At 39.2% G+C, this 25,141-nt stretch overlaps 1 protein-coding gene across 4 annotated transcripts in view; it reads left to right on the top strand.

The window, feature by feature from the left end:
- Window positions 1-25,141, top strand: part of LOC150077729 (putative palmitoyltransferase ZDHHC13) — a 121,123-nt gene that overhangs the window by 10,252 nt on the left and 85,730 nt on the right. For 3 of the 4 annotated variants that reach the window (XM_090385546.1, XM_090385542.1, XM_090385545.1), the window contains exon 2: window positions 24,312-24,615. In XM_090385546.1, coding sequence (XP_090241672.1) covers window positions 24,312-24,615 — 304 coding nt within the window. The remainder of the gene's footprint in view (window positions 1-24,311; window positions 24,616-25,141) is intronic. The other variant, XM_090385543.1, reaches the window with a different exon arrangement.

A 25,141-nucleotide genomic window follows, 5' to 3' on the forward strand; every position in this document is an offset into this window, starting at 1 on the left:
AGTAATGAAATTTTTGGATATGGCTTACACGTGGTAAGAATATACCCAGCTCCTTGACATAACGTGGCCTCGACAATGCTCCCCGCATACACACTACTCGAACTCCCTCCAGTCACTATCTGGCAGAGTAGAGGTAGCAAGATTATACACTAGCTGATCCGGAAGCCTCCTAGAGAGTTACCAATAGGTTTGGTCCGGTGTACTAACTAGCGGCAGGCCTGCGAACACCGTTTTAGAGCTGTACCCTCGAAATGTAAGGAATATTGGATCTCGCCACGACGTTCATCATAACCTCAAAAGTTATCAATCATACTGCATGATGGAAAAGATAGGGAAGTGTTGACCGGAACTTAGCTCTAGAGACTAAACATGGGTTCCACCACTTCAAGCCTCCAATAAGCAAAGTGGTGGTATTTCACCGGTTGATGAGAGTTATCTAGTACTGTCTGGTAAAATAGAGGGGCGGCGTTCCTCCATGTGGTGTGGGCGACACACCTCGACCCTTTCACGATGGTGGGACTGTTACTAACAGTCCCACCATAGTGAAGGTGCAAGCAGAGGATTCGGCTGTCACAGACCGTCCGGACTTCACCGAAATTGGGTCCACTTGACTTGAGTGTCACCCAAATATCAATTCCATCAGTGTTTTAGACTCCCATGTAGCAAATTCAGCTTGTCTGGCATATCTGAGAGAATGTCTGTGACAACCTCAAGGACCATACCCTGGTCCTGTTCCACCTATCCTTTTTTGCACAATATATTTCCCTAACAACAGAGTCATCTGTAGTCACTTAAATGTACAGCAACTTCCCAACTTACGCAGTACTCAGAAATTCGACCTTGCGTAAGTTTTTGCCGGCCGGTGGAAACTTAAAAAAATCGAGGAAACGTATTTTGCATCATGTAGGAATAGATTGAGGTATTGTGAAAATATCGCATTGTGAACCCAATAACACATTGTTTTTTTTTTTTTTTTTTTTGTAATTCATTCCCAAGTCCTTGTAAGTTGAAAATTTCGCTACATAACTAAGCTATTTATCTCTCTAAAAGGTCATATTTATAATGGAAGTTGCACTACCCTTTCATTGTTATCATATTTGACAGAAAGTGGAAGTGGTGGTAATGCCAGGAAATGAAACAAAATTGATTTAGAAATGAAGATGAAAATGATTAAGAAGTATGAAGCAGGACAAAGTTTGTCATCTATTGCAAGGAAATTAGGTCCCGCTGCTTCAACATGAATACTAATTTAAAGGACAGTGCACATATAAAATAACATGTCAAAGGATCAATGCACTTAGGATTAGCATTGATCACAAAACAACATTCAGGTGCTACATTGAAGATGGAACAGCTGTTAATAATATGGATGGAAAATCAGATTCAGAAGCAAGTGCCCCTGAGACTAATGACCATTCCAGCAAAAGCAAGAAGTATTTAGCATTAACATTAGTAGAGGCATACGATGCAAGAAAGCAAGCTTATGCAGCATCAGCCAAAAAAAAAAAAAAAAAACCATCCCATTTCACCCCTCCATTTGTTCCAAATGCCTGTCCAGCTCAGCCTTAAATTTATTTAGGCTATTAGCTTCTACAACAAAAGAGGGAAGTCTGATCCACCAATCAACTACCCGCTGGCTAAAGGCAAATTTCAGCACATCTATTCTACAACTATCTTTCCTCAATTTGAAACTGTGCCCCCTCAGGTTCTTAGTCTGAGCAAGAGGAAGAATCCCATCAGCATTCAGCTTGCTCAACCCATTCAAGTCCTTATACACCTCAGTCAGATCATCTCGCAGGTGCCTGATTGAAGAGCAGTGTCCACTGATTACCACTCTCTGTCGTCTCCTACTCAGCCATCCCTTTATCCATTGTAGCAACTTACTCTTAATGCCATACCTCTCCAATTTGTACAGCAGTCTTTCATGTGCAACAGTATCGAAAGCTTTCCTGAAATCCAAGTATATGATATCAAATTTATTTTTGGCATTCAGTTCCTTTGTGACCACAACATAGTATCCAATCAGATTGGTCAGACAAGACCTCTCTTTAACAAACCCATGCTGTGTCTTACTCGTACTGCAGTCTTGTCTAGATGATCCTGCAATGCTTCTTTAACCAGTGATTCCATTATTTTCCATGGAACACAAGTTAAACTGATAGGTCTATAGTTACTCGTGTCGCCTTTTGATGAACCCCCTTTGTGAATTGGTGATAGATTTGCACAGCTCCAATCCACGAGGACCTCCCTTCAGCCCAAGAAAGGTCTCATTATTATGGCTAAGGGTTTGCTTACTTCCTTCGCTGCCTCCTTTAATATAACTGGATAGATCCCATCCACCCTAGGTGCCTTCCTTATGTTTAACTTCAACAATTTCTCCTCCACTTTGCTCTCAGTGATTAAAAAATCACTTAGCTCCCTGTTAGCGTTTGAAAAATTTCTGGCACTCTCCTCATTGAATAACTCATGTGTGAATGTATATGCAGAATACTCATTCAGTTTATCAGCTACCTGAGCATGATCATCAATAGTCAAACCATCTATGTTAAGTGGTCCATTCTGATTCATTCCTTTCCTTCTAGAGTTTACATAAGTAAAGAAGTCTTTGCATCCTTTGCCAAAGATTTCTTGTAATCTGCCTTTGCCTGCCTAACCTCCTTTGTGACTTCGTTACAGACTAGTTTATACCTCCCGTAGGCTTCGGTGTCACCTGATACTTTATATGCATTCCATATATTTTTCTTCACATTAATTCACAAATTAATGAGAAGAAAACTCAACTCGCTCATTAACGAACCTCATTAATTCATCTGACATCCATTTAGGCATCTGACATCCTTCAACAGTATTTCTTAGTTGGAATGAAAAGACTACTAACCTCCAAAATTAAGTCCCCAAAGGCTTCCCATTTAGAATTCAACGTTGGTAACATCATCAGTTGATTCCATTGTACAGAATTTAAAAACTCTGAGACCTCTGTAGTCACCTTTACAAAAACAAAAGCCTTTAGCCTTGATGGTAGTTACATCTTTAAGTAATTCCCACATCAGTACATTTTGATCACTGTCACCCAGTGGTTCTTTTATCTGCAAATTCTTAATGCATGAATAATCACTGCTGATAATCAGATCAAAAGTATTACTCCCTCTGGTTGCCTCTCGAACATATTGCTGTAGAAAATAGTCATCCAATAAATCCACAAAAGTCTTTCTAGTGTGCGTGATCAACCGACAAGTTCCAGTCAATATCTGGAAAGTTAAAATCCCCCATTATAAGACATTCTGATATACTGGCCCACACTATTTGTCTGCCCAATTGCTCATTATACTCATCAGATTCATTGGGCCTATAACACATACCTACTCTCATTTTTCCTTTCCCAGTGCTTATTTCACACTGAACAGACTTGACACTGCATTGTCCACCAACATCAATTGGATGCAATTCCTTAGATTTTGTTTCTTAACTAACAGCATAACCCCTCCTCCCTTCTTGTCCTGTCTATCCTTCCTGTACACATTGTACTCCCCAAATTCCAATTCTGCACTGCTTTTATCTGTGTGACACCACGTCTCTGATATCCCAATGTCTTGACTAGCACTTCAAGCTCATCAAATTTATTAACTATACTCCTGGCATTGGCGTACATGCAAGTATACATGCACCTGTTCCTACGCTTAGTTACCCTAACAGCTACCTAATTTATAAAGATATTAAGGATAAGTACAGTAATATTAAATATATAGTAAACCCCCACGAATAGCGGGGGTTACGTTCCTGAGAAATGCCGTGAATATCGAAAACGCAAATACTGAGTTATGGCTCCCATAGTAATAAAGGGGTTCCTTTCCAAAGTATGAAATATATAAGAAAAACTAGTCTAAAATTTGTCTATGTATGTATTATATGTACCTTCATAATATGACTATGTACATAGACAGTACATAGTGAAATGCAAGCATATGGCATTGAAATGAAAATAAGAAACAATTTAATATTAAATGTAATATTTATTAGAAATTTCAAATAAATCTTTCAAACCAGCGCCTTTGCTAGCTAAAAAAACTTATCCCGCCAGTGCTATCACCAGTTTCGCTAAAGTGTTGATAAAGGACTTTTGCCTTTTCATGAATGATGAGTGAACTTAATGGAATTTTATTTTGAGTTCGGTCTTCTATCCACAGATTTAAAGCCTTTTCCATTTTTTCTAATTTAACATCACGAGTTACAGAGCAAATTTTTGAAGCAATTAGCACGTTTTCATGGACACTACGGCAGATTTTTTCTTCCGATTTTTGGATTGATCGTACCATTGACTCAGTGATTTTATAATGTTTTGCTACTGAGGAGACACTTTCACCATTAGAAATTTTATCTAATAACTCAATTTTATTCGCTAATGTTATCACCTTTGATATTTTCACATTTCTCTTGTTATTCGTAGCCATATTTTTGTAGGGGTTAGAAAGAACTTGTCCACAATAAAGTCACTTTGTTCTGTTAATACACTCGAAAAAGTCTGTTTTACACTGCAAAACGGTAGATTTATCATTTTTGTTAGCATATCAATTTATAAATTGATAAATTTATTCTATTTATAAGCATATAAATTAAAAGCAAACGACGAAACCTTCCATGACAAGCGCATAACACATACTGAACAAGGATTAGCGAGAAACATCCATGCTCGCGATTTTGTCACCCCTTTTTCCCCACCCACTGAGTGCTATTTTGACCGGGAAAGATAATTTTAGCCACGCCCATGTCTTTTTATGGCAGAAAATATTCACAGCACTTTAAAATTCACATTTTTTTAGGTTTCATTTTATATTAAATCGGCGATCGCGAATATGCGAAACCGCGAATACAGATGCAGCGAATAGTGGGGGTTTACTGTATAGTTTAATGATTATAAATTTACTTTCAGTTGTAAGGTTATACTTAGGTTATACTGATTACAAGTTCCAAAGGCCTCCGTAGCCAAGTGGTCAGGAGCAGGGAGTGTAGTTGTACATGCTCCTTCAGTAGACCAGGGTTCAAGCCCCTGACTGCTAAATACGGTCGATCTGCCAACCTGCACTGGACCAGCGTGGCAGATTACGGTCCATTTCCCTGAACATGAATTCTTGAGGAGGCTTCCATCCTGCAGTGGGTTGTAATGGCTGCAGTTTACTTTTTTTTTTTTTTTTTTTTTTTTACTGATTACAAACCTAAAGGAGTGCCAACAGCATTGTGCCAGGCCTCCAAAAACACATTTTTAGGTCTCTCAGTTGTAAAAAAAATTCTAGTATTGTCATAATTTTAATATTATTAAAAAACCTAATGATCTCTTAGAAACAACTCATAATTGTCCTGAGAAGGAAATTTTCTTAAATAATTTAAAAAGTATACTTGACTTAAAAAATTCAGTGCAGTGTTTCACAAATATAAAAACAATCCACTTTTGCAACTAAGAAAGCTACATCAGTCAGTGGGAGCTCAAGATGCACATTCCGAGGAATAGTGTGCAACAGAAACAGTGCCAATATGTTAATCATGTACAGTCAGTCCTCGTGTAACACGTGTTTACACTACACGAATTCGATCATACACGATTTATAAATAAGGGAACGATATTGTATATAACGCAAACCAAATATGCTTATGCACGATTCGCCTTTGTGTTTACAAGAAATGGCAGTCGAATGAGGAATCACCCCAACTGAATGCAACATGATAGGAATGAAGAGAAGATTCTGAAAATGTATTTGTTTTTTATATCAGTGAAGGGGAAATGCTTTTTTCCATAATAATGTAAAAACCCACACAATTCTAGCTATCGGTATTATTGCAAATGCAATTAGATCGAGTTTACTATCAGTTTATAACAGATTCCACTAGCAGAGACACAGCTGGAAATAGTTTTTATTGTTTTATGGTAGTAACCCCCAGAAATGTGTTTTAGTAAAATGTCAGCTAGTGAGGTGTTCATAGTGTGTCTCTGCCTTTACGGTGTTGTTTATTCAGTTACTACACGCACGCAGCTTTATGTGTATCAAGCATGCCTCCTCATTTTGTAATTGTGCTTTATTCCCTAAAAATGAGTAAAATACTTAAAAGGTGTGAAAAGGAAGCGTCCTGGTGAAGACACTACAGATGCAGAGAGAAAAAGAAAAGCAATATCGATAAACAGAGGCAGGCTGGATCAAAAATTCTTACCCGGGAAAATTTGTTACGGCCTCATACTAGCGTTTATGGCCAGAATCACACTCTTCTGGCCTCCGGCCCATCGGGGTTTCCCCGGTAAGGCTTATGGCCAGTCCGCCTCTGTTGATAGAGAAAAAATATGAAATTTTGAAACACTTTGAGCAAAATTAAGACCATGTGATATTGCATGTGCTACAGACCTAAATGAGGCAATGCTGAGAATTAGAAAGAACGCAGAGAAAATAAAAACAACTTTCATAGCAGGAACAACTCAAAGTGTAATTAAAATCCATTAGATCAAGACACAAAGACTTAGAAGAGATGGAACTGCTGTCATCTGTTTGAATAGAAAAGCAAACAAAAAAACAAGTTTGCTTATGATAGAAGTAAAAGTATGTCTGCCAGGGGCAAAAGTTGATGACGTTGTAGAGCGGATATCATCTTTTAAGGGCACAAAAGGTGATATAGTTGTACACGTTGGCACTAATGACATTAAGAGTAGGAGACCGGCGGAATTACTTGACAAGTACAGGTCACTGATGAAAAAAAGCAGTGAATTAGGGTTGAAATTGAAAGTGTCTGCAATTCTGCCCAGACACGATAGGAGGGAGTATATGATGAGAGCCCTGTCAATCAATTCGGCCCTGGAAAGATTGTGCAGGGCTCAAGGGGTAGAATTTTTTTCAGCCTGGTCTGTACTTGTTAACAGGAGAGACTGCTTCTACAGGGATGGGATACGCTTAAATAGAAAGGGTGCAAGAATGTTTGCTGATGCTATCGAGGCAATGTTAGGTGGGTCGGAAAACTGCTAGATTGGGGGGGATACAAGGACTAATAGATTAACAGTAGCCACTGGCAGAGGTGAAAGTGATTCTTGCACTGCTTCTATTGGAATGAGCCGCAGCCTGGAAAATAAGATGCAGGATATTTCAGAGACTGCTGGGAATCATTGGGGTACAAGTAAACACATGGGTTGTGTTAGGGTAGCTAAGAAAAAGAACAGGTGCATGTATACTTGTGTGTACACCAATGCTAGGAGTTTAGTAAATAAATTTGATGAATTTGAGGTATTGCTCAAAACATCAAAGGCAGATATTGTGGGGATTTCAGAGACGTGGTGTCACACAGATATAAGAAATGCAGAACTGGAATTTGGGGAGTACAATGTGTACAGAAAGGATAGACAGGATAGGAAGGGAGGAGGGGTTATGCTATTAATTAAGAAACACATAAAATCCAAGGAAGTGAAGCCAGTCGACATCGCTGGACAGTGCAGTGTCGAGTCAGTTTGGTGTGACATAAGCATTGGGAGATCAAAATTGAGAGTAGGAGTGTGCTATAGGCCTAATGACTCTGATGAGTATAATAAGAAACTGTTCGGAGAAATAGAGTGGGCCAGTAAATCAGAGAGTCTTATAATGGGGGATTTTAATTTCCCAGATATTGACTGGAATTTGGGGGCTGGTCACTCACACAGTAGCAAGGCTTTTGTGGATTTATTGGATGATTGTTTTCTACATCAGCATGTTCGGGAGGCAACTAGAGGGAGTAATACTCTTGATTTGATTATCAGTAGTGATTCTTCATGCATTCAGAATCTGCAGATAAATGAACCACTTGGTGGCAGTGATCACAGTGTGCTGAAGTGGGAGTTACTCAAAGAGGTAACTACCATTAGGGGTAAAGGGAAGGGGTATTGCTTTCGTAAAGGCGACTACAATGGACTGAGACAGTATTTAAATTCTATACAGTGGGATCAAGTGATGATATTGCCAACAGCAAATTCAAAATGGGAAGCATTCAAAGAACTTATCGTGGAAGCTACTAGGCTTTACATACCAACTAAGAAATATTGTTCAAGGTTTAGGCCTAAATGGTTGTCAGATGAACTAATGAGGCATATGGCAGAGAAGAAAAATGCATGGGATACATACAAATTAACACGTGACACGGATGCCTATGATAGATACAAGTTGATCTGTAACCAAGTTACAAAGGAGGTTAGGCAGGCGAAGGCAGATTACGAGAGATCCTTGGCAAGGGATGCGAAGAAAAACAGCAAAGAGTTCTTTACTTATGTAAACTCTAGAAGGAAGGGGATGAATCAGATTGGTCCACTTGAGATCGATGGGTCAACTGTTGATGACCCTGCTCGGGTAGCTAACAAACTAAATGAATATTTTGCATCGACATTCACACATGAGGAGTTATTCAGCGAGGGGAATGCCAGAGGTGTATTCAACTCTAGCAGTAAGCTAGAGAATCTTGTAATAACTGAGAGCAAAGTGGAGGAGAAATTGTTGAAGATAAACACAAGAAAGGCACCTGGGGTGGATGGGATCTATCCAGTTATATTAAAGGAGGCAGCAAAGGAGGTAAGCAAACCCTTAGCCATAATTATGAGAGCTTCCTTGGACTCAGGGGAGGTACCCATTGACTGGAGATGTGCAAATGTGACCCCAATTCACAAAGGGGGATCAAAGGCTGACACAAGTAATTATAGACCTGTGAGTTTAACTTCTGTTCCCGGAAAATTAATGGAGGCACTGGTGAAAGAAGCACTGCAGGATCATCTAGACAAGACTTCAGTTATAGCTAGGACACAGCATGGTTTTGTTAAAGGGAAGTCTTGCCTGACCAATTTGATTGGATACTATGATGCAGTCACAAAAGAACTGGATGCAGGGAATAACTTTGATATTATATACTTGGATCTTAGAAAGGCTTTTGATACTGTTGCACATGGAAGACTGCTGCACAAATTGGAGCAGTGTGGCATTGGAGGCAAGTTGCTGCTATGGATAAAGGGGTGGTTGAGGGGGAGAAGACAGAGAGTGGTAATCAATGGACACTGCTCATCGTGGACTAATGTTATTAGTGGAGTCCCTCAGGGTTCAGTATTGGGGCCTTTATTGTTTTCTGTATTTATAAATGATATTGATGATGGTATATCAGGCTTAATGTCCAAGTTTGCAGACGATACAAAGGTTGGCAGGGTTGTCAAGGACACTACTGACACTATGCTGCTGCAACAGGATTTGGAAAGGTTGAGCAGATGGGCTTCGAGGTGGCAAATGAAGTTTAACATTGACAAATGTAAAGTACTACATATGGGAAACAGCAACCCCAGAGCAACGTATCAACTCTGTGGTACTACACTGACAGTGGTAGAGAATGAAAGGGACCTGGGGGTGGTGGTGCAGGCAGATATGAAGTTCTCTGAGCAGTGCAGACGAGCTGCAAGAGTAGCTCATGGTGTATTGTCAATGATATATAGAAATTTTTCTAGCAGGGATAAGGAGGTGATTATTCCCTTGTATAAGGCAATGGTCAGGCCACACCTAGAGTACTGTATACAGGCCTGGAGGCCTCATTTCAGGAAGGATGTAGAGCTGCTGGAACGAGTACAGAGAAGGGCAACTAGATTGGTGAATGGGACAAAGGGGTTCTCTTACGAAGAAAGGCTTAAGTTTTGCAAATTACAGTGTCTGGAAACTAGGCACCAGCGGGGTGATCTGATAGAGGTGTACAAAGCCTTGAATGGTTTGAGCATGCTCAATGCTGATGGGATTCTTCCTCTAGCTCAGAAAAATCACCTGAGAGGGCATAAATTCAAATTGAGGAAAGACAGATGTAGGATAGATGTGCGGAAATTTGCCTTTAGCCAGCGGGTGGTTGGTGGGTGGAACAGACTTCCATCCCTTGTCGTGGAAGTTGATAGCCTAAATAAGTTTAAGGCTCAGCTGGACAGGTATTTCGAACGAACAGAGGGGTGAAGTGGAAGTGGTTATTTTTATTTATTTATGTTACTTTTTTTTTTTTTTTTTTGGCTGATGCTGCATAAGCTTGCTTTCTTGCATCAAATGCCTCTACTAATGCTAATGCTATTAGCAATATTTTATTACGCAATAGTCATAATAAAATACGTAAATATTTTATTACGATTATTTATTGTGTTTGGTAACGTTTTGGTTACAAATGTGTGTTCAATCTTGGGTGGTCGGCACCTAACCCTATTTTTCCCATAGGGCCTGTTATTTATATTGCACGAGGATTTCTAGGAACACAACTATCGTGCTATACGAGCACTGACTGTATTTTGTTTTTAGTAATAATAACTCTGTTATGATTTTCCTTAATATGGTGATCATCTTTCTCAGTGAAAGAGGCAAGTGATCAAACACATGGAAAAGCTGTAAAGATTTCATTTACTGTAGATAAACACAATATCTGTGGTAACAGAATTTATAAATATAATTTTTAAATACTTGTAAAAGAATACCTCAGTATGATACGTAGAACACTTCTGTATGTGATACTCTCCAGAAATTAAAACAAAAACAATTAAAAAAATTGAAAATCTTACATTACAGTAAGAAATAATTAATAATTAAAAATCAAATGAACACAATTAAAAATAAATTTAACGCAATTAAAAATTAAGTAAAAAATTAATTTCACAAAAAAAATGCAAAATGATTTCCTTCCTAAGCTGACAATGCTTTTTGACCATATGTTGTGATCACAGGAATGAAAATTACTGAATAGGGGTGAGCATGGAACTTAAATAGGGATTATTTGTCTTGGTGCATTCATGTAAAGGACCACAAGTCAGAGATTAGATATGGCCAGTGAACATTAACAGAAATCTCATGTAATTTAATTTCAACGGTTTCTTCAATTAATAGTCTTGTATAATTACGTTGGACCCTAAGTATTTTGGTGTCATTAAATAAAAAAGTGATTTTCATTAACAGCATGAAAGGCTACGATGTTGCTGAATGAGAAACACGAATTGGGGCTGCATGTTGATTAAGACAAATTCAGCGAAACTGCTTAGAACCCTGATAAGACGAGTTGCAATCAGTGCAAGAAATGTTGTATACTAGGTCATTTATTTGTGTTGCGAATGAGGAGAGGACTGAGCGTTTGTTCAGTATAGTGTGTAATTTCCGTATTGGCCTGGCTACAATTTTAAATTCAGTATCTTTAAAGAATCTGTTAAGTTGTTTGTACTGCTGTTCAACGTATGGGACAGAAATAAAGTATTTTTTGATATTACTATTGTTGATTGGTGTATTTTTTGATATTACTATTGTTGATTGGTGTATTTTTTTTTTATTCTATCCTTAGCTTGTACCCTAATTCTGTCTATTGTTGCAAGTGGGTAACCCCTGTTTAAGAATCTGCTGGTTAATATTTGTATTTCTGAGCCCAAAGCAGATTCCGTCATTGAATATTTATAAGCATTGAGAAATTGATTAAAGATAATCGATCTTTTAGCATTAGTAGAGGCATATGATGCAAGAAAGCAAGCTTATTCAGCATCAGCCAAAAAAAAAAAAAACCACTACTCCCATTTCACCCCTCCGTTCATTCGAAATACCTGTCCAGCTGAGCCTTAAATTTGTTTAGGCCATCAACTTCAACAACAAGCGATGGTAGTCTATTCCACAAACCAACTGCCCGATGGCTAAAGGCAAATTTCCGCACATTTATCCGACAACCGTCCTTCCTCAATTTGAATTTATGCCCTCTCAGGTGATTATTCTGAGCAAGAGGAAGAATCCCATCGGCATTGAGCATGCTCAAGCCATTCAAAGCCTTATACACCTCTATCGGATCACCTCGCCGATGCCTAGTCTCCAGGCTCTGTAATTTGCAAAACTTAAGCCTTTCTTCATAAGAGTAACCCTTTGTTCCATTCACTAATCTTGTTGTCCTTCTCTGTACTCGTTCCAGCAGCTCTACATCCTTCTTGAAATGAGGCCTCCAGACCTGTATACAGTACTCAAGGTGTGGCTTGACCATTGCATTATACAAGGGAATAATCACATCCCTGTCCCTGCTAGAAAAATTCCAGTATATCATTGACAAGACACCATGAGCTACTCTTGCAGCTCGTCTGCACTGCTCAGAGAACTTCATATCTGCCTGCACAATTACCCCCAGGTCCTCTTCATTCTCTACCACTGTCAGCGTAGCACCACAGAGTTGATACGTTGATCTGGGGTTACTGTTTCCCATATGTAGTACTTTACATTTGTCAATGTTAAACTTCATTTGCCACCTCTCAGCCCATCTGCTCAACCTTTCCAGATCCTGTTGCAGCAGCATAGTATCAGTAGTGTCTTTAACAACCCTGCCAACCTTGGTATCGTCTGCAAACTTGGACATTAAGCCTGATACACCATCATCAATATCATTTATAAATACAGAAAACAACAATGGACCCAACACTGAACCCTGAGGAACTCCACTAATAACATTAGTCCACGTTGAGCAGTGTCCATTGATTACCACTCTGTCTTCTGCCACTCAACCATCCCTTTATCCATAGCAGCAATTTGCCTCCAATGCCACACTTCTCCAATTTGTGCAGCAGTCTTCCTTGCGCAACAGTATCAAAAGCCTTTCTAAGATCCAAATATATAATATCAAAGTTATTCCCTGCATCCAGTTCTTTTGTGACTACATCATAGTATCCAATCAAATTGGTCAGACAAGACCTGCCCTTAACAAAACCATGCTGTGTCTGAGCTATAACTGAATTCTTGTCCAGATGATCCTGCAGTGCTTCTTTAACCAGTGCCTCCATTAATTTTCCTGGAACCGAAGTTAAACTAACAGGTCTATAATTACTTGTGTCAGCCTTTGATCCTCCTTTGTGTATTGGGGTTACATTTGCACATCTCCAGTCCATGGGTACCTCCCCTGAGTCCAAAGAAGCTCTCATAATTATGGCTAGGGGTTTGCTTATTTCCTTTGCTGCCTCCTTTAATATAACTGGATAGATCCCATCCACCCCGGGTGCCTTTTTTATGTTTATCCTCAACAATTTCTCCTCCACTTTCCTCTCAGTTATTAGAAAATAATCTAGCTCACTGCCAATGTTTACTTCACCTACGACATTCCCCTTCCTGAATAACTCCTCATGTGTGAATGTAGATGCAAAATACTCGTTTAGATTGTTAGCCACCTGAGCTGGATCCTCAACTGTTGAACCATCAACATCCAGTGTACGAATCTGATTCATCCCTTTCCTTCTTGAGTTTAAATAGGTAAAGAACTCTTTTCTGTTTTTCTTTGCGTCCTTTGCCAAGGATTTCTCATAATCTACCTTTGCTTACCTAATCTCCTTTTGTGACTTGGTTACAGACCAACTTATATCTATCATAGGCTTCCATGTCACCCATTAATTTGTATGTATCCCATGCATTTTTCTTCTCTGCCATATGTCTCATTAGTTCATCTGACAACCATTTAGGCCCGAACCTTGAACAATATTTCTTGGTTGGTATGTAAAGCCTGGTAGCTTCCAAGATTAGTTCCTTGAATGCTTCCCATTTTGAATTTGCTGTTGGTAACATCATCAGTTGGTCCCACTGTATAGAATTTAAATACTGTCTCAGACCATCATAGTCGCCTTTACAAAAGCAAAAACCCTTCCCTTTACCTCTGATGGTAGTTACCTCCTTGAGTAAATCCCACTTCAGCACACTGTGATCACTGCCACCCAGTGGTTCCTTTATCTGCAGATTCCTAATGCATGAAGAATCACTACTGATAATCAGATCAAGAGTATTACTCCCTCTAGTTGCCTCCCGAACATGCTGGTGTAGAAAACAATCATCCAATAAATCCACAAAAGCCTTGCTAGTGTGTGAGTGACCAACCTACTAATTCCAGTCAATATCTGGGAAATAAAAATCCCCCTTTTGTAGGTGAACGGGTGATAGCTGTTATAATGCAGAAGCATACCGGTGTTTGTAGGTTAATGATAGATGTTAAATTGGATTTTATTCGCATCCCGAGTAAGCATGAAATTTAGAAAATTTAATGACTTAGTATCTGTATTCTCACTCTCCAATGTAAATTCTTGTTGAACTATATTGTCAATTAAATTGTGCTTTTTAACTAAATACATATAACGACTTAGATTTTATAAATGCAACATGATTAATTAATAAATAACTGATATAGAAGTTATATAGAGAAACTCGAAGATAATACTTGATACTGAAAAAAAAAATATAGATAGATAGTGTTGCATTGGGATAAAAGTTTAGGGTTATAATTTTTGTACTGAAATTGAAATTTTATTGAAATTGAATCGAAATCATGACTCAGACCAGAGCAGCAAAGCAAAAGGCCCAAGCTAAATGGAGTGATGTAGCTCAGGGGAGAACTGAGGGGGGCAGTTGCCCTCTGAATCACCGCCTTTTAAAATGCACTGCTTGCTTGATGTTTGTGGGTGGAGCAATCAGGTACAGGATATGATATTGCCAGGGGGGATGTCTTTGTGTGTGCACAATGTAAGGAGTGTGAGGAAATGAGGCGACAACTGAGCGTTGTTATGGGCCTATATGAGAGCTTGAAGGACAGGGTGGATGCTCTCGAAGGATCTAAATTGAGGGCCCATCAAGCTATCAGCTGCCCACATCAACGCTAGAGCTTGCACTTGATCATCACTCAACAGAGCGGCAACCCCCAAAGCAGAATGCGCTGGTCCCACAGGAACAGTAGTTGTTGTTGACTCTACTGTCAGGGAAAAGGGGAACATGCTATATAAAAAGGATAGGTGGAACAGGACCAGGGTATGTCTTCTAGGGGCAAAGGTTGATGATGTAGAGCGGATATCATCTTTTAAGGGCACAAAAGGTGATATTGTTTTACACGTTGGCACTAATGATATTAAGAGTAGGAGACTGGCGTAATTACTTAACAAGTACAGGTCACTGTGGAAAAAAAGCATTAGCATTAGTAGAGGCATTTTGATGCAAGAAAGCAAGCTTATGCAGCATCAGCCAAATAGAAAAAAAAAAAAAAAACCCACTTCCACTTCACCCCTCTGTTCGTTCAAAATACCTGTCCAGCTGAGCCTCATTTAGGCTATCAACCTCCACCACAAGGGATGGAAGTCTGTTCCAACAACCAACCACCCGCTGGCTAAAGGCAAATTTCCGCACGTCTATCCTACATCTGTCTTTCCTCAATTTTATTTTATGCCCTCTCAGGTGATTTTTCTGAGCTAGAGGAAGAATCCCATCAGCATTGAGCATGCTTAAACCATTCAAGGCTTTATACACCTCTATCAGATCACCTCGCTGGTGCCTAGTCTCCAGACACTGTAATTTGCAAAACTTAAGCCTTTCTTCGTAAGAGCACCCCTTTGTTCCATTCACTAATCTTGTTGCCCTTCTCTGTACTCGTTCCAGCATCTCTACATCCTTTTTGAAATGAGGCCTCCAGACCTGTATACAGTACTCTAGGTGTGGCCTGACCATCGCCTTATACAATGGAATAATCTCCTCCTTATCCTTGCTGGAAAAATTCCTGTATATCATTGAGCTACTCTTGCAGCCCGTCTGCACTGCTCAGAGAACTTCATATCTGCCTGCACAACCACCCCCAAGTCCCTTTCATTCTCTACCACTGTCAGTGTAGTACCACAGAGTTGATACGTTGCTCTGGGGTTGCTGTTTCCCATGTGTAGTACTTTACATTTGTCAATGTTAAACTTCATTTGCCACCTCTCAGCCCATCTGCTCAACCTTTCCAGATCCTGTTGCAGCAGCATAGTGTCAGTAGTGTCCTTGACAACCCTGCCAACCTTTGTATCGTCTGCAAACTTGGACATTAAGCCCGATATACCATCATCAATATGATTTATAAATACAGAAAACAATAATGGACCCAACACTGAGCCCTGAGGGACTCCACTAATAACATTAGTCCACGATGAGCAGTGTCCATTGATTACCACTCTCTGTCTTCTTCCCCTCAACCACCCCTTTATCCATAGCAGCAATTTGCCTCCAATGTCACACTGCTCCAATTTGTGTATCAGTCTTCCAAGTGCAACAGTATCAAAAGCCTTTCTAAGATCGAAGTATATAATATCAAAGTTATTCCCTGCATCCAGTTCTTTTGTGACTGCATCATAGTATCCAATCAAGTTGGTCAGGCAAGACTTCCCCTTAACAAAACCATGCTGTGTCTGAGCTATAACTGAAGTCTTGTCTAAATGATCCTGCAGTGCTTCTTTAACCAGTGCCTCCATTAATTTTCCTGGAACAGAAGTTAAGCTCACAGGTCTATAATTACTTGTGTCAGCCTTTGATCCTCCTTTGTGAATTGGGGTCTCATTTGCACATTTCCAGTCTATGGGTACCTCCCCTGATTCCAAGGAAGCTCTCATAATTATGGCTAAGGGTTTGCTTACTTCCTTTGCTGCCTCCTTTAATATAACTGGATAGATCCCATCCACCCCAGGTGCCTTTCTTGTGTTTATCTTCAACAGTTTCTCCTCCACTTTACTCCCAGTTATTTCAAGATTCTGTAGCTTACTGCTAGAGTTGAATACACCTCTCCATTCCCCTCGCTGAATAACTCCTCATGTGTGAATGTCGATGCAAAATATTCATTTAGTTTGTTAGCTACCTAAGCAGGATCATCAACACTTGACCCATCAATATCAAGTGGACCAATTTGATTCAACCTCTTCCTTCTAGAGTTTACATAAGTAAAGAACTCTTTGCTGTTTTTCTTTGCATCCCTTGCCAAGGATTTCTCGTAATCTACCTTTGCCTACCTAACCTCCTTTGTAACTTTGTTGCATATCAACTTGTATCTATCATAGGCTTCTGTGTCATGTGTTAATTTGTATGTATCCCATGCATTTTTCTTCTGTGCCATATGCCTCATTAGTTCATCTGACATCCATTTTGGCCTAAACCTTGAACAATATTTCTTAGTTGGTATGTAAAGCCTAGTAGCTTCCAAGATAAGTTCTTTGAATGCTTCCCATTTTGAATTTGCTGTTGGTAACATCATCAGTTGGTCCCACTGTATAGAATTTAAATACTGTCTCAGTCCATCGTAGTCGCCTTTACGGAAGCAATAACCCTTCCCTTTACCCCTAATGGTAGTTACCTCTTTGAGTAAATCCCACTTCAGCACACTGTGATCACTGCCACCTAGTGGTTCATTTATCTGCAGATTCTTAATGCATGAAGAATCACTGCTGATAATCAAATCAAGAGTATTACTCCCTCTAGTTGCCTCCCGAACATGCTGATGTAGAAAACAATCATCCAATAAATCCACAAAAGCCCTGCTAGTGTGTGAGTAACCAGCCCCCAAATTCCAGTCAATATCTGGGAAATTAAAATCTCCCATTATAAGACACTCTGAATTACTGCCCCCTCTATTTCCCTGTACAGTTCCTTATTATACTCATCAGAGTCATTAGGCCTATAGCACACTCCTACTCTCAATTTTGATCTCCCAATGTTTATGTCACACCAAACTGACTCCACACTGCACTGTCTAGCGATGTCGACTGGCTTCACTTCCTTGGTTTTTATGTGTTTCTTAACTAATAGCATAACCCCTCCCCCCTTCCTATCCTGTCTATCCTTTCTGTAGACGTACTCCCCAAATTGCAGTTCTGCATCCCTTATATCTGTGTGACACCACGTCTCTGATATCCCAACAATATCTGCCTTCGATGTTTTGAGCAATACCTCAAATTCATCAAATTTATTTACCAAACTCCTAGCATTGGTGTACACGCAAGTATACCTGCACCTGTTTCTATTCTTAGCTACCCTATCACAACCCATGTGTTTACTTGTACCGCAATGGCTCCCAGCAGTCTCTGAAATACCATGCATCTTGTTTTTCAAGCTGTGAATTAGGGTTAAATTTGAAAGTGTCTGCAATTCTGCCCAGACACGAAAGTAGGGAGTATATGATGAGAGCCTTGTTGATCAATTCGGCCCTGGAAAGATTGTGCAAGGCTCAAGAGGTAGAATGTTTTTCAGCCTGGTCTGTACTTGTTAACTGGAGAGACTGCTTCTTCAGGGATGGGATACACTTAAATAGAAAAGGTGCAAGAATACTTGCTGATGCTATAGAAGCAGTGTTAGGTGGGTTGGAAAACTGCTAGCTTGGGGGGATACAAGGACTAATAGATTAAGAGTAGCCACTGGCAGAGGTGAAAGTGATTCTTGCCCTTCTTCTATTATAATGAGCAGCAGCCTGGAAAACAAGATGCAGGGCAGTCAGAGACTGCTGGAAGTCATTGCGGTACAAGTAAACACATGGGTTGCGTTAGGGTAGCTAAGAATAGGAACAGATGCATGTAAACTTGCATGTACACCAATGCTAGGAGTTTGGTAAATAAATTTGATGAATTGGAGGTATTGCTCAAAACATCAAAGGCAGATATTGTTGGGATATCAGAGAGGCGGTATCACACATGTAAGGAATGCAGAACTGGAATTTGGGGAGTACAATGTGTATAGGAAGGATAGACAGGATAGGAAGGAAGGAGGGGTTATGCTATTAGTTAAGAAACACATAAAATCCAAGGAAGTGAAGCCAGTCGACATCGCTGGACACTGCAGTGTTGAGTCAGTTTGGTGTGACATAAACATTGGGAGATCAAAATTGAGTAGGAGGGTGTTATAGGCCTAATGACTCTGCTGAGTATACAAAGGGTACTAGGAAAGTTTTGCGATATGACGCAACAATGAATCACAGGAAGCTGCTTGTTGCTGAATGTTGAGACATGTTCATACGTGCATAGTAGCTGCCGCGCCAAGTCGATGGGCTCAGTTATTCATTAGTAGTGAGAGTGTAAAGTGCTTGCGATGGCATCGTGGTCACGAAATGAGATAAGGACAGTTTTGTAGTATAATTTCGTGTGTGGTTTAACCATGGACCAGTGCTTAGAATAAATGACTCTTGCACTAGATGATGATTGTCCACATCGTACAACGATATTCGGGTGGTCTAGAGAATTCCAAAGGGGAAATTTCACTCTGGAGGATTCTGAGAGGCCGGGAAGGCCACGAACGTCAGTTACGGAGGAAAACGTTACTGCTATGAGGAAAATGCTTGACGAAAACAGGCGAGTGACCTACCAACAGATAGAGGATACTTTGGGCCTAAATGCACCAGCAATTCGTTCGATTCTGCAAGATCATTTGCACGTGAAGAAACTTTGTTCTCTCTGGGTTCCGCATCAACTGACTGAAGAGCAGATGACACGACGTGTGACTTGGTGCCGGGAGATGTTAAGAAAGTTTGATAAGGGACAATCTCGGTATGTGAACAACATCGTGACAAGTGACGAGACTTGGGTGTACTATTATGATCTGCCGACCAAGGCTCAAAACAAAGTTTGGGTCTTTGATGACGACACACCCGTAATTGTCAGAAAATCCCGATCTGTAAAGAAGAAAATGATAGCTGTATTTTTCAAATCGAGTGGAATTGTGGAACGTGTCGTTTTGGACACGCAGAAGACAGTCACAGCTAAGTGGTATACTGAACAATGCCTGCCTAAAGTCATTGGATCTATGAAGAACCTGCGGCCAAAATCAAGAATGGACACCTGGTACCTCCATCACGAAAATGCTCCAGCTCACTGCACCAAAGCCTGCACCGAATATTTGACCACGACAGGACTGAAACTTCTCGAGCACCCTCCCTACAGTCCAGACCTTGCACCCTGCGACTTTGCACTGTTCTCGCATGTGAAAATGAAGCTAAAAGGGAGGCGGTTTTCCAGTGATGAGGACCTTCTACGGGCTTGGGACAACGAGTGTGCTTTACTCCCTAGTGAAACTTGGCAGAACTGGTTTAAAGATTGGTTTCGGAGGATGGAGAGGTGTATTGAATGTAGAGGAAATTACTTTGAAAAAATTAAATAAACAAAGCTGTATTGCAAAACTTTCCTAGTACCCTTTGTAATAAGAAACTGCACAGGGAAATAGTGGGCCAGTAAATCAGAGAGTCTTATAATGGGGAATTTTAATTTCCCAGATATTGACTGGAATTTGTGGGTTGGTCACTCACACACTAGCAAGGCTTTTGTGGGGTTTTATAGAATGATTTTTTTCTACATCAGCATGTTCGGAGGAAACTAGAGGGAGTAATAATCTTGATCTGATTATCAGTATTGATTCTTTATGCATTAAGAATCTTTAGATAAAGGAACCACTAGGTAGCAGTGATCACAGTGTGCTGAAGTGGGATTTACTCAAAGAGGTAAATACCATCTGGGGTAAGGGAAGGATTTTTGCTTTTGTAAAGATGATTACAGTGGTCTGAGTCAGTATTTAAATTCTATACGATGGGATCAACTGATGATGTTAGCAACACAAATTCAAAATGGGAAGCATTCAAAGAATTAATCTTGGAAGCTACTAGGCTTTACATACCAACTAAGAAATATGGTTCAAGGTTTGAACAATATTTCTTCAAATATTGATCAATTTTTGTCAAATGTCAGAAAATTTTGTCAGATGTCAAATGAACTAATGAGACATATGGCAGAGAAGAAAAATGCATGGGAATCATATAAATTAATTGGCCACATGGAAGCTTATTATAGATATAAGTTGGTCTGTAACCAAGTCACAAAGGAGATTAGGCAGGCAAAAGCAGATTATGAGAAATCCTTGGCAAAGGATGCAAAGAAAAACAACAAAGGCTTCTTTACCTATATAAACTCTAGAAGGAAAGGGATGAATTAGATTGGTACACCGTATATTGATGGTTCAACTGTTGATGATCCTGCTCAGGTGGCTAACAAACTAAATGAGTATTTTGCATCTACATTCACCCATGAGGAGTTATTTGGGGAAAGGAATGCCAGAGGTGAGTTAAACTCTGGCAGTGAGCTAGATGATTTTGTAATAACTGAGAAGAAAGTGGAGGAGAAATTGTTGAAGATAAACATAAAAAAGGCACCCGGGGTGGATGGGATCTATCCAGTTATATTAAAGGAGGCAGCAAAGGAAGTAAGCCAATCCTTAGCCATAATTATGAGGGCTTCTTTGGACTCAGCTGTGGTACCCATGGACTGGAGATGTGCAAATGTGACCCCAATTCACAAAGGAGGATCAAAGGGGAACACAAGTAATTATAGACCTGGTAGTTTAACTTCTGTTCCAGGAAAATTAATGGAGGCACTGGTTAAAGAAGCACTGCAGGATCATCTAGACAAGACTTCAGTTATAGCTCGGACACAGCATGGTTTTGTTAAGAGAAAGTCTTGCCTGACCAGTTTGATTGGATACTATGATGTGGTCACAAAGGAACTGGATGCAGGGAATAACTTTGATATCATATATTTGGATCTTAGAAAGGCTTTTGATACTGTTGCACATGGAAGACTGCTAAACAAATTGGAGCAGTGTGGCATTGGAGGCAAAATGGTGCTATGGATAAAATGGATGGTTGAGCGCGAGAAAACAGAGAGTGGTAATAAATGGACACTGATCATTGTGGACTAATGTTATTAGTGGAGTTCCTCAGGGTTCAGTGTTGGATCCATTGTTGTTTTCTGTATTTATAAATGATATTGATGATGGTATATCAGGCTCAATGTCGAAGTTTGCAGACTATATGAGGGTTGGCAGGGTTGTTAAGGACAGTACGCTGCTGCAACAGGATCTAGAAAAGTTGAGCAGATGGGCTGACAGGTGGCAAATGAAGTTTAACATTGACAAATGTAAAGTACTACCTATTGAAAGCAGTAACCCCAGAATGATGTATCAACTCTGTTGTACTATACTGACAGTGGTAGAGAACGAAAAGGACCTGGGGGTAATTTTGCAGGCAGATATGAGGTTTCTGAACAGTGCAGACGGGCTGCAAGAGTAGCTCATGGTGTCTTGTCAATGATATACAAGAATTTTTCTAGCAGGGATAAGGAGGTGATTATCCCCTTGTATAAGGCAATGGTCAGGCCACACCTTGAGTACTGTATACAGGTCTGGAGGCCTCATTTTAAGAAGGATGTAGAGCTGCTGGAACGAGTACAGAGAAGGGCAACAAGATTAGTGAATGGAACAAAGGGGTTGCTCTTAAGAAGAAAGGCTTAAATTTTGCAAATTACAGTGTCTGGCGACTAGGCATTTGTGAGGTGATCTGATTGAGGTGTTTAAAGCCTTGAATGGTTTGAGCATGCTCAATGCTGATTGGATTCTTCCTCTTGCTCAGAATATTCACCTGAGAGGGCATGAATTCAAATTGAGGAAAGACAGATGTAGGATAGATGTGCAGAAGTTTGCATTTAGCCAGCGGGTAGTTGGTTGGTGGAACAGACTTCCATCATTTGTTGTGGAAGTTGATAGTCTAAATAAATTTAAGGCTGAGCTGAACAGGTATTTGGAACGAACGAAGGGGTGAAATGGGAGCAGTTTTTTTTTTTTTTTTTTGGCTGATGCTGCAGAAGCTTGCTTTCTTGCATCATATTCCTCTACTAATGCTAATTGCAGAAACCGTCGAAATTAAATTATATGAGAATTCTGTTAATGTTCGCCAGCCATATCAAATCTCCATCTCGTGGTCCTTTACATGCATGCGCAAAGATAAATATAGGCAGTTTTCACTTTATGAGTTCCTGGGTTTACGAGTTTCTTTTCCCTAGTATCAACATAATCGAAAATATGAACATTAATTGGAAAAAATGAATGTTAAGCATTCATAAATACCCCATTCCAAACTTCTCGCGTAGCTGTACAATACAGTGTATCTCACTTTACGATATTAATCAGTTCCAGAGACACCATTGTATTGTTAAAATATCAAAATGTGAACCCAATAACATTGTTTTTTGGTAATTCGTTTCAAGAACTCGGAAGTTGAAATTTTTACTTTATTACTAATCTATTTATCTTTCTAAAATGTCATATTTAAGGTGACCTTAAGGCTATATAGAAGGTTGTGAGCGTGGTTTGTAAATTGTATTAGTTACCAATTCAAATTATTGAAATGCACTATACTTCCATTGTTATTGTATGTTCCGTTATAAGAATCAATCACGCTTTTGTGATTGATTCTTATAACGCATTTCTGAAGGTCAAGGCCATAAAACAATAAAAACAATTTGCACTTTCCGATTTGTTGGACTTTTCTGTTACTTCAAGCAATTATAAATGAGTAGTAAACTCTATCTTCTTGCATTTGCAAAAATACCGATAGCTGGAATCGTGTTGTTTTTTACATTAGTATAGTGAAATGTGATTTCCCCTTTACTGAAATCTTCAGTCGTATAAAAAACAAATTTTCAGAATCTTCTCTGCATTCCTTTTTCTTTTAAGCTTCATAAAACTTGTTATCCACGCGAATCTTGTTAGTTGCAATTTGTGTGTGCCGTTAAAAAATGCTTATGCATGCAATTGTGAAATTTATAATTAAAAGAGATTATCTTGGAAACAAATGCCTCTTGAAACATTTCTGAAGAAGACCACTCCTTGTGCAACAAACCAGCGAGTGCCGAGCCAATAATGAGTGATCAACGAGTGTGCATTTAGTTGATGAAAAATAAATATTCTTTAACATTTGTAAGTCGTAAATGATTTCTCTATTATAATTATAATTTGCTTGATTTTACAGGCTACGTATTCATTTCTTTCGATAAATCAATTATTGTTTAAATATAAACTAATATCATAGTTGAGAATGTGACCCCAATTTTTAACCTTATGTCTATGGGAAATAAATTCCCACTTTACGAGTATGCTCTAGGAACGAATTAACTTGTAAAGTCGAGAACTACCTGTAATCCCTATTTAATTTCCATGCTCACCCCTATTCGGTATTTTTCATTCCTGTGATCACAACATACGGTCGAAACGCATTGTTAGCTTCAGCAAGGAAAATCGTTTTGCATTTTTTCCGTTAAATTAATTTTTATTTTTAATTGCGTTAACTTGATTTTTAATTGTGTTTATTTGATTTTTAATTGTTAATTATTTCTTACTGTAATGTAAGATTTTCAATTTTTTTAATTGGTTTTGTTTTAATTTCTGGAGAGTATCATACGGAAGTGTTATACGTATCGTATTGATATCAACGTAGAATATATTGAGCATTATAGCTGTGGTTCATACTATCAAATTTTTAAATACATAATGTATTTATATATATTTAGTGAATGGCAGTCGTAACATTCTGTTGATCTTACATTTCATTTATAAAAAATAAATAAGAATTATATATTGAATCATTGATATTGCCTTAAGTCTCTTCTGCTCATTTATGATAATGATTATCTGGAGTGAAGGCTGTGTTATATGATTGCTCATAATTTATTTTAACAGGGAAATTCTGCTACAGCTCGTACAACTAATTCTAGAAATCGTGTGACTACTTCTACAACGCGTCAAACCACAGCTACTTTAAATGCTGCAAGCCGTCATGCTGCCACTTCCCATGTTCAGGGTGTACTTGACAATATTAGATGGACAAGGTACAATAGACTGAGAAATATACATTTTTTGAGGGCAGAAGAAGATGATGGAAATGAAACAGATGATGATGTGGATGATAAAATGGTACTTGAATTAGTATGTCAAACAGATTTTCCACGTCGTGTCCTTACCCCAAGTGGACTAACTGGTATGAGTAAGTAATTTTACTTTAATAAAGTGAAGTGGTGAGAATGGGTTGAGGGCAGATGTGTAGAATTCATGGATGTGTAGAATTCTTTTAATGTGCAACAGCAGCTAACTTTTGAGTTTAGTAAATTTTATGTAATTTTTTAGCATTAGTAGAGGCATATGATTTGAGAAAGCAAGCTTATATAGCATCAGCCAAAAAAAAAAAAAAAAAAAACCCTTCCTGTTTCGCCCATCCATTCACTACAAAAGTTTCTCTAGTTCAGCTTTGAATTTATTTAAGCAATCAGCCTCCATGACAGATGGAAATTTGTTCCAGCAATCAACCACCCACTGGCTAAAGGCAAATTTTTACACATTTATTCTAAAACTGTCTTTCCTCAGTTTGAATTTGTCCCCTCAAGTGTGGAATCTGAGCAAGAGGAAGAATCCCATTAGCATTGAGCTTGCTCAAACCATTCAAGGCCTATACACCTCAATCATATCACCTTGCAGGTGCCTTATCTCTAGATGCTGCAATTTGTAGAACTTAA

The sequence above is a fragment of the Mastigoproctus giganteus genome, chromosome 11, assembly GCF_048544385.1.
Source record: "Mastigoproctus giganteus isolate SK-2022 chromosome 11, ASM4854438v1, whole genome shotgun sequence".
NCBI classification, from domain to species: domain Eukaryota; kingdom Metazoa; phylum Arthropoda; class Arachnida; order Uropygi; family Thelyphonidae; genus Mastigoproctus; species Mastigoproctus giganteus.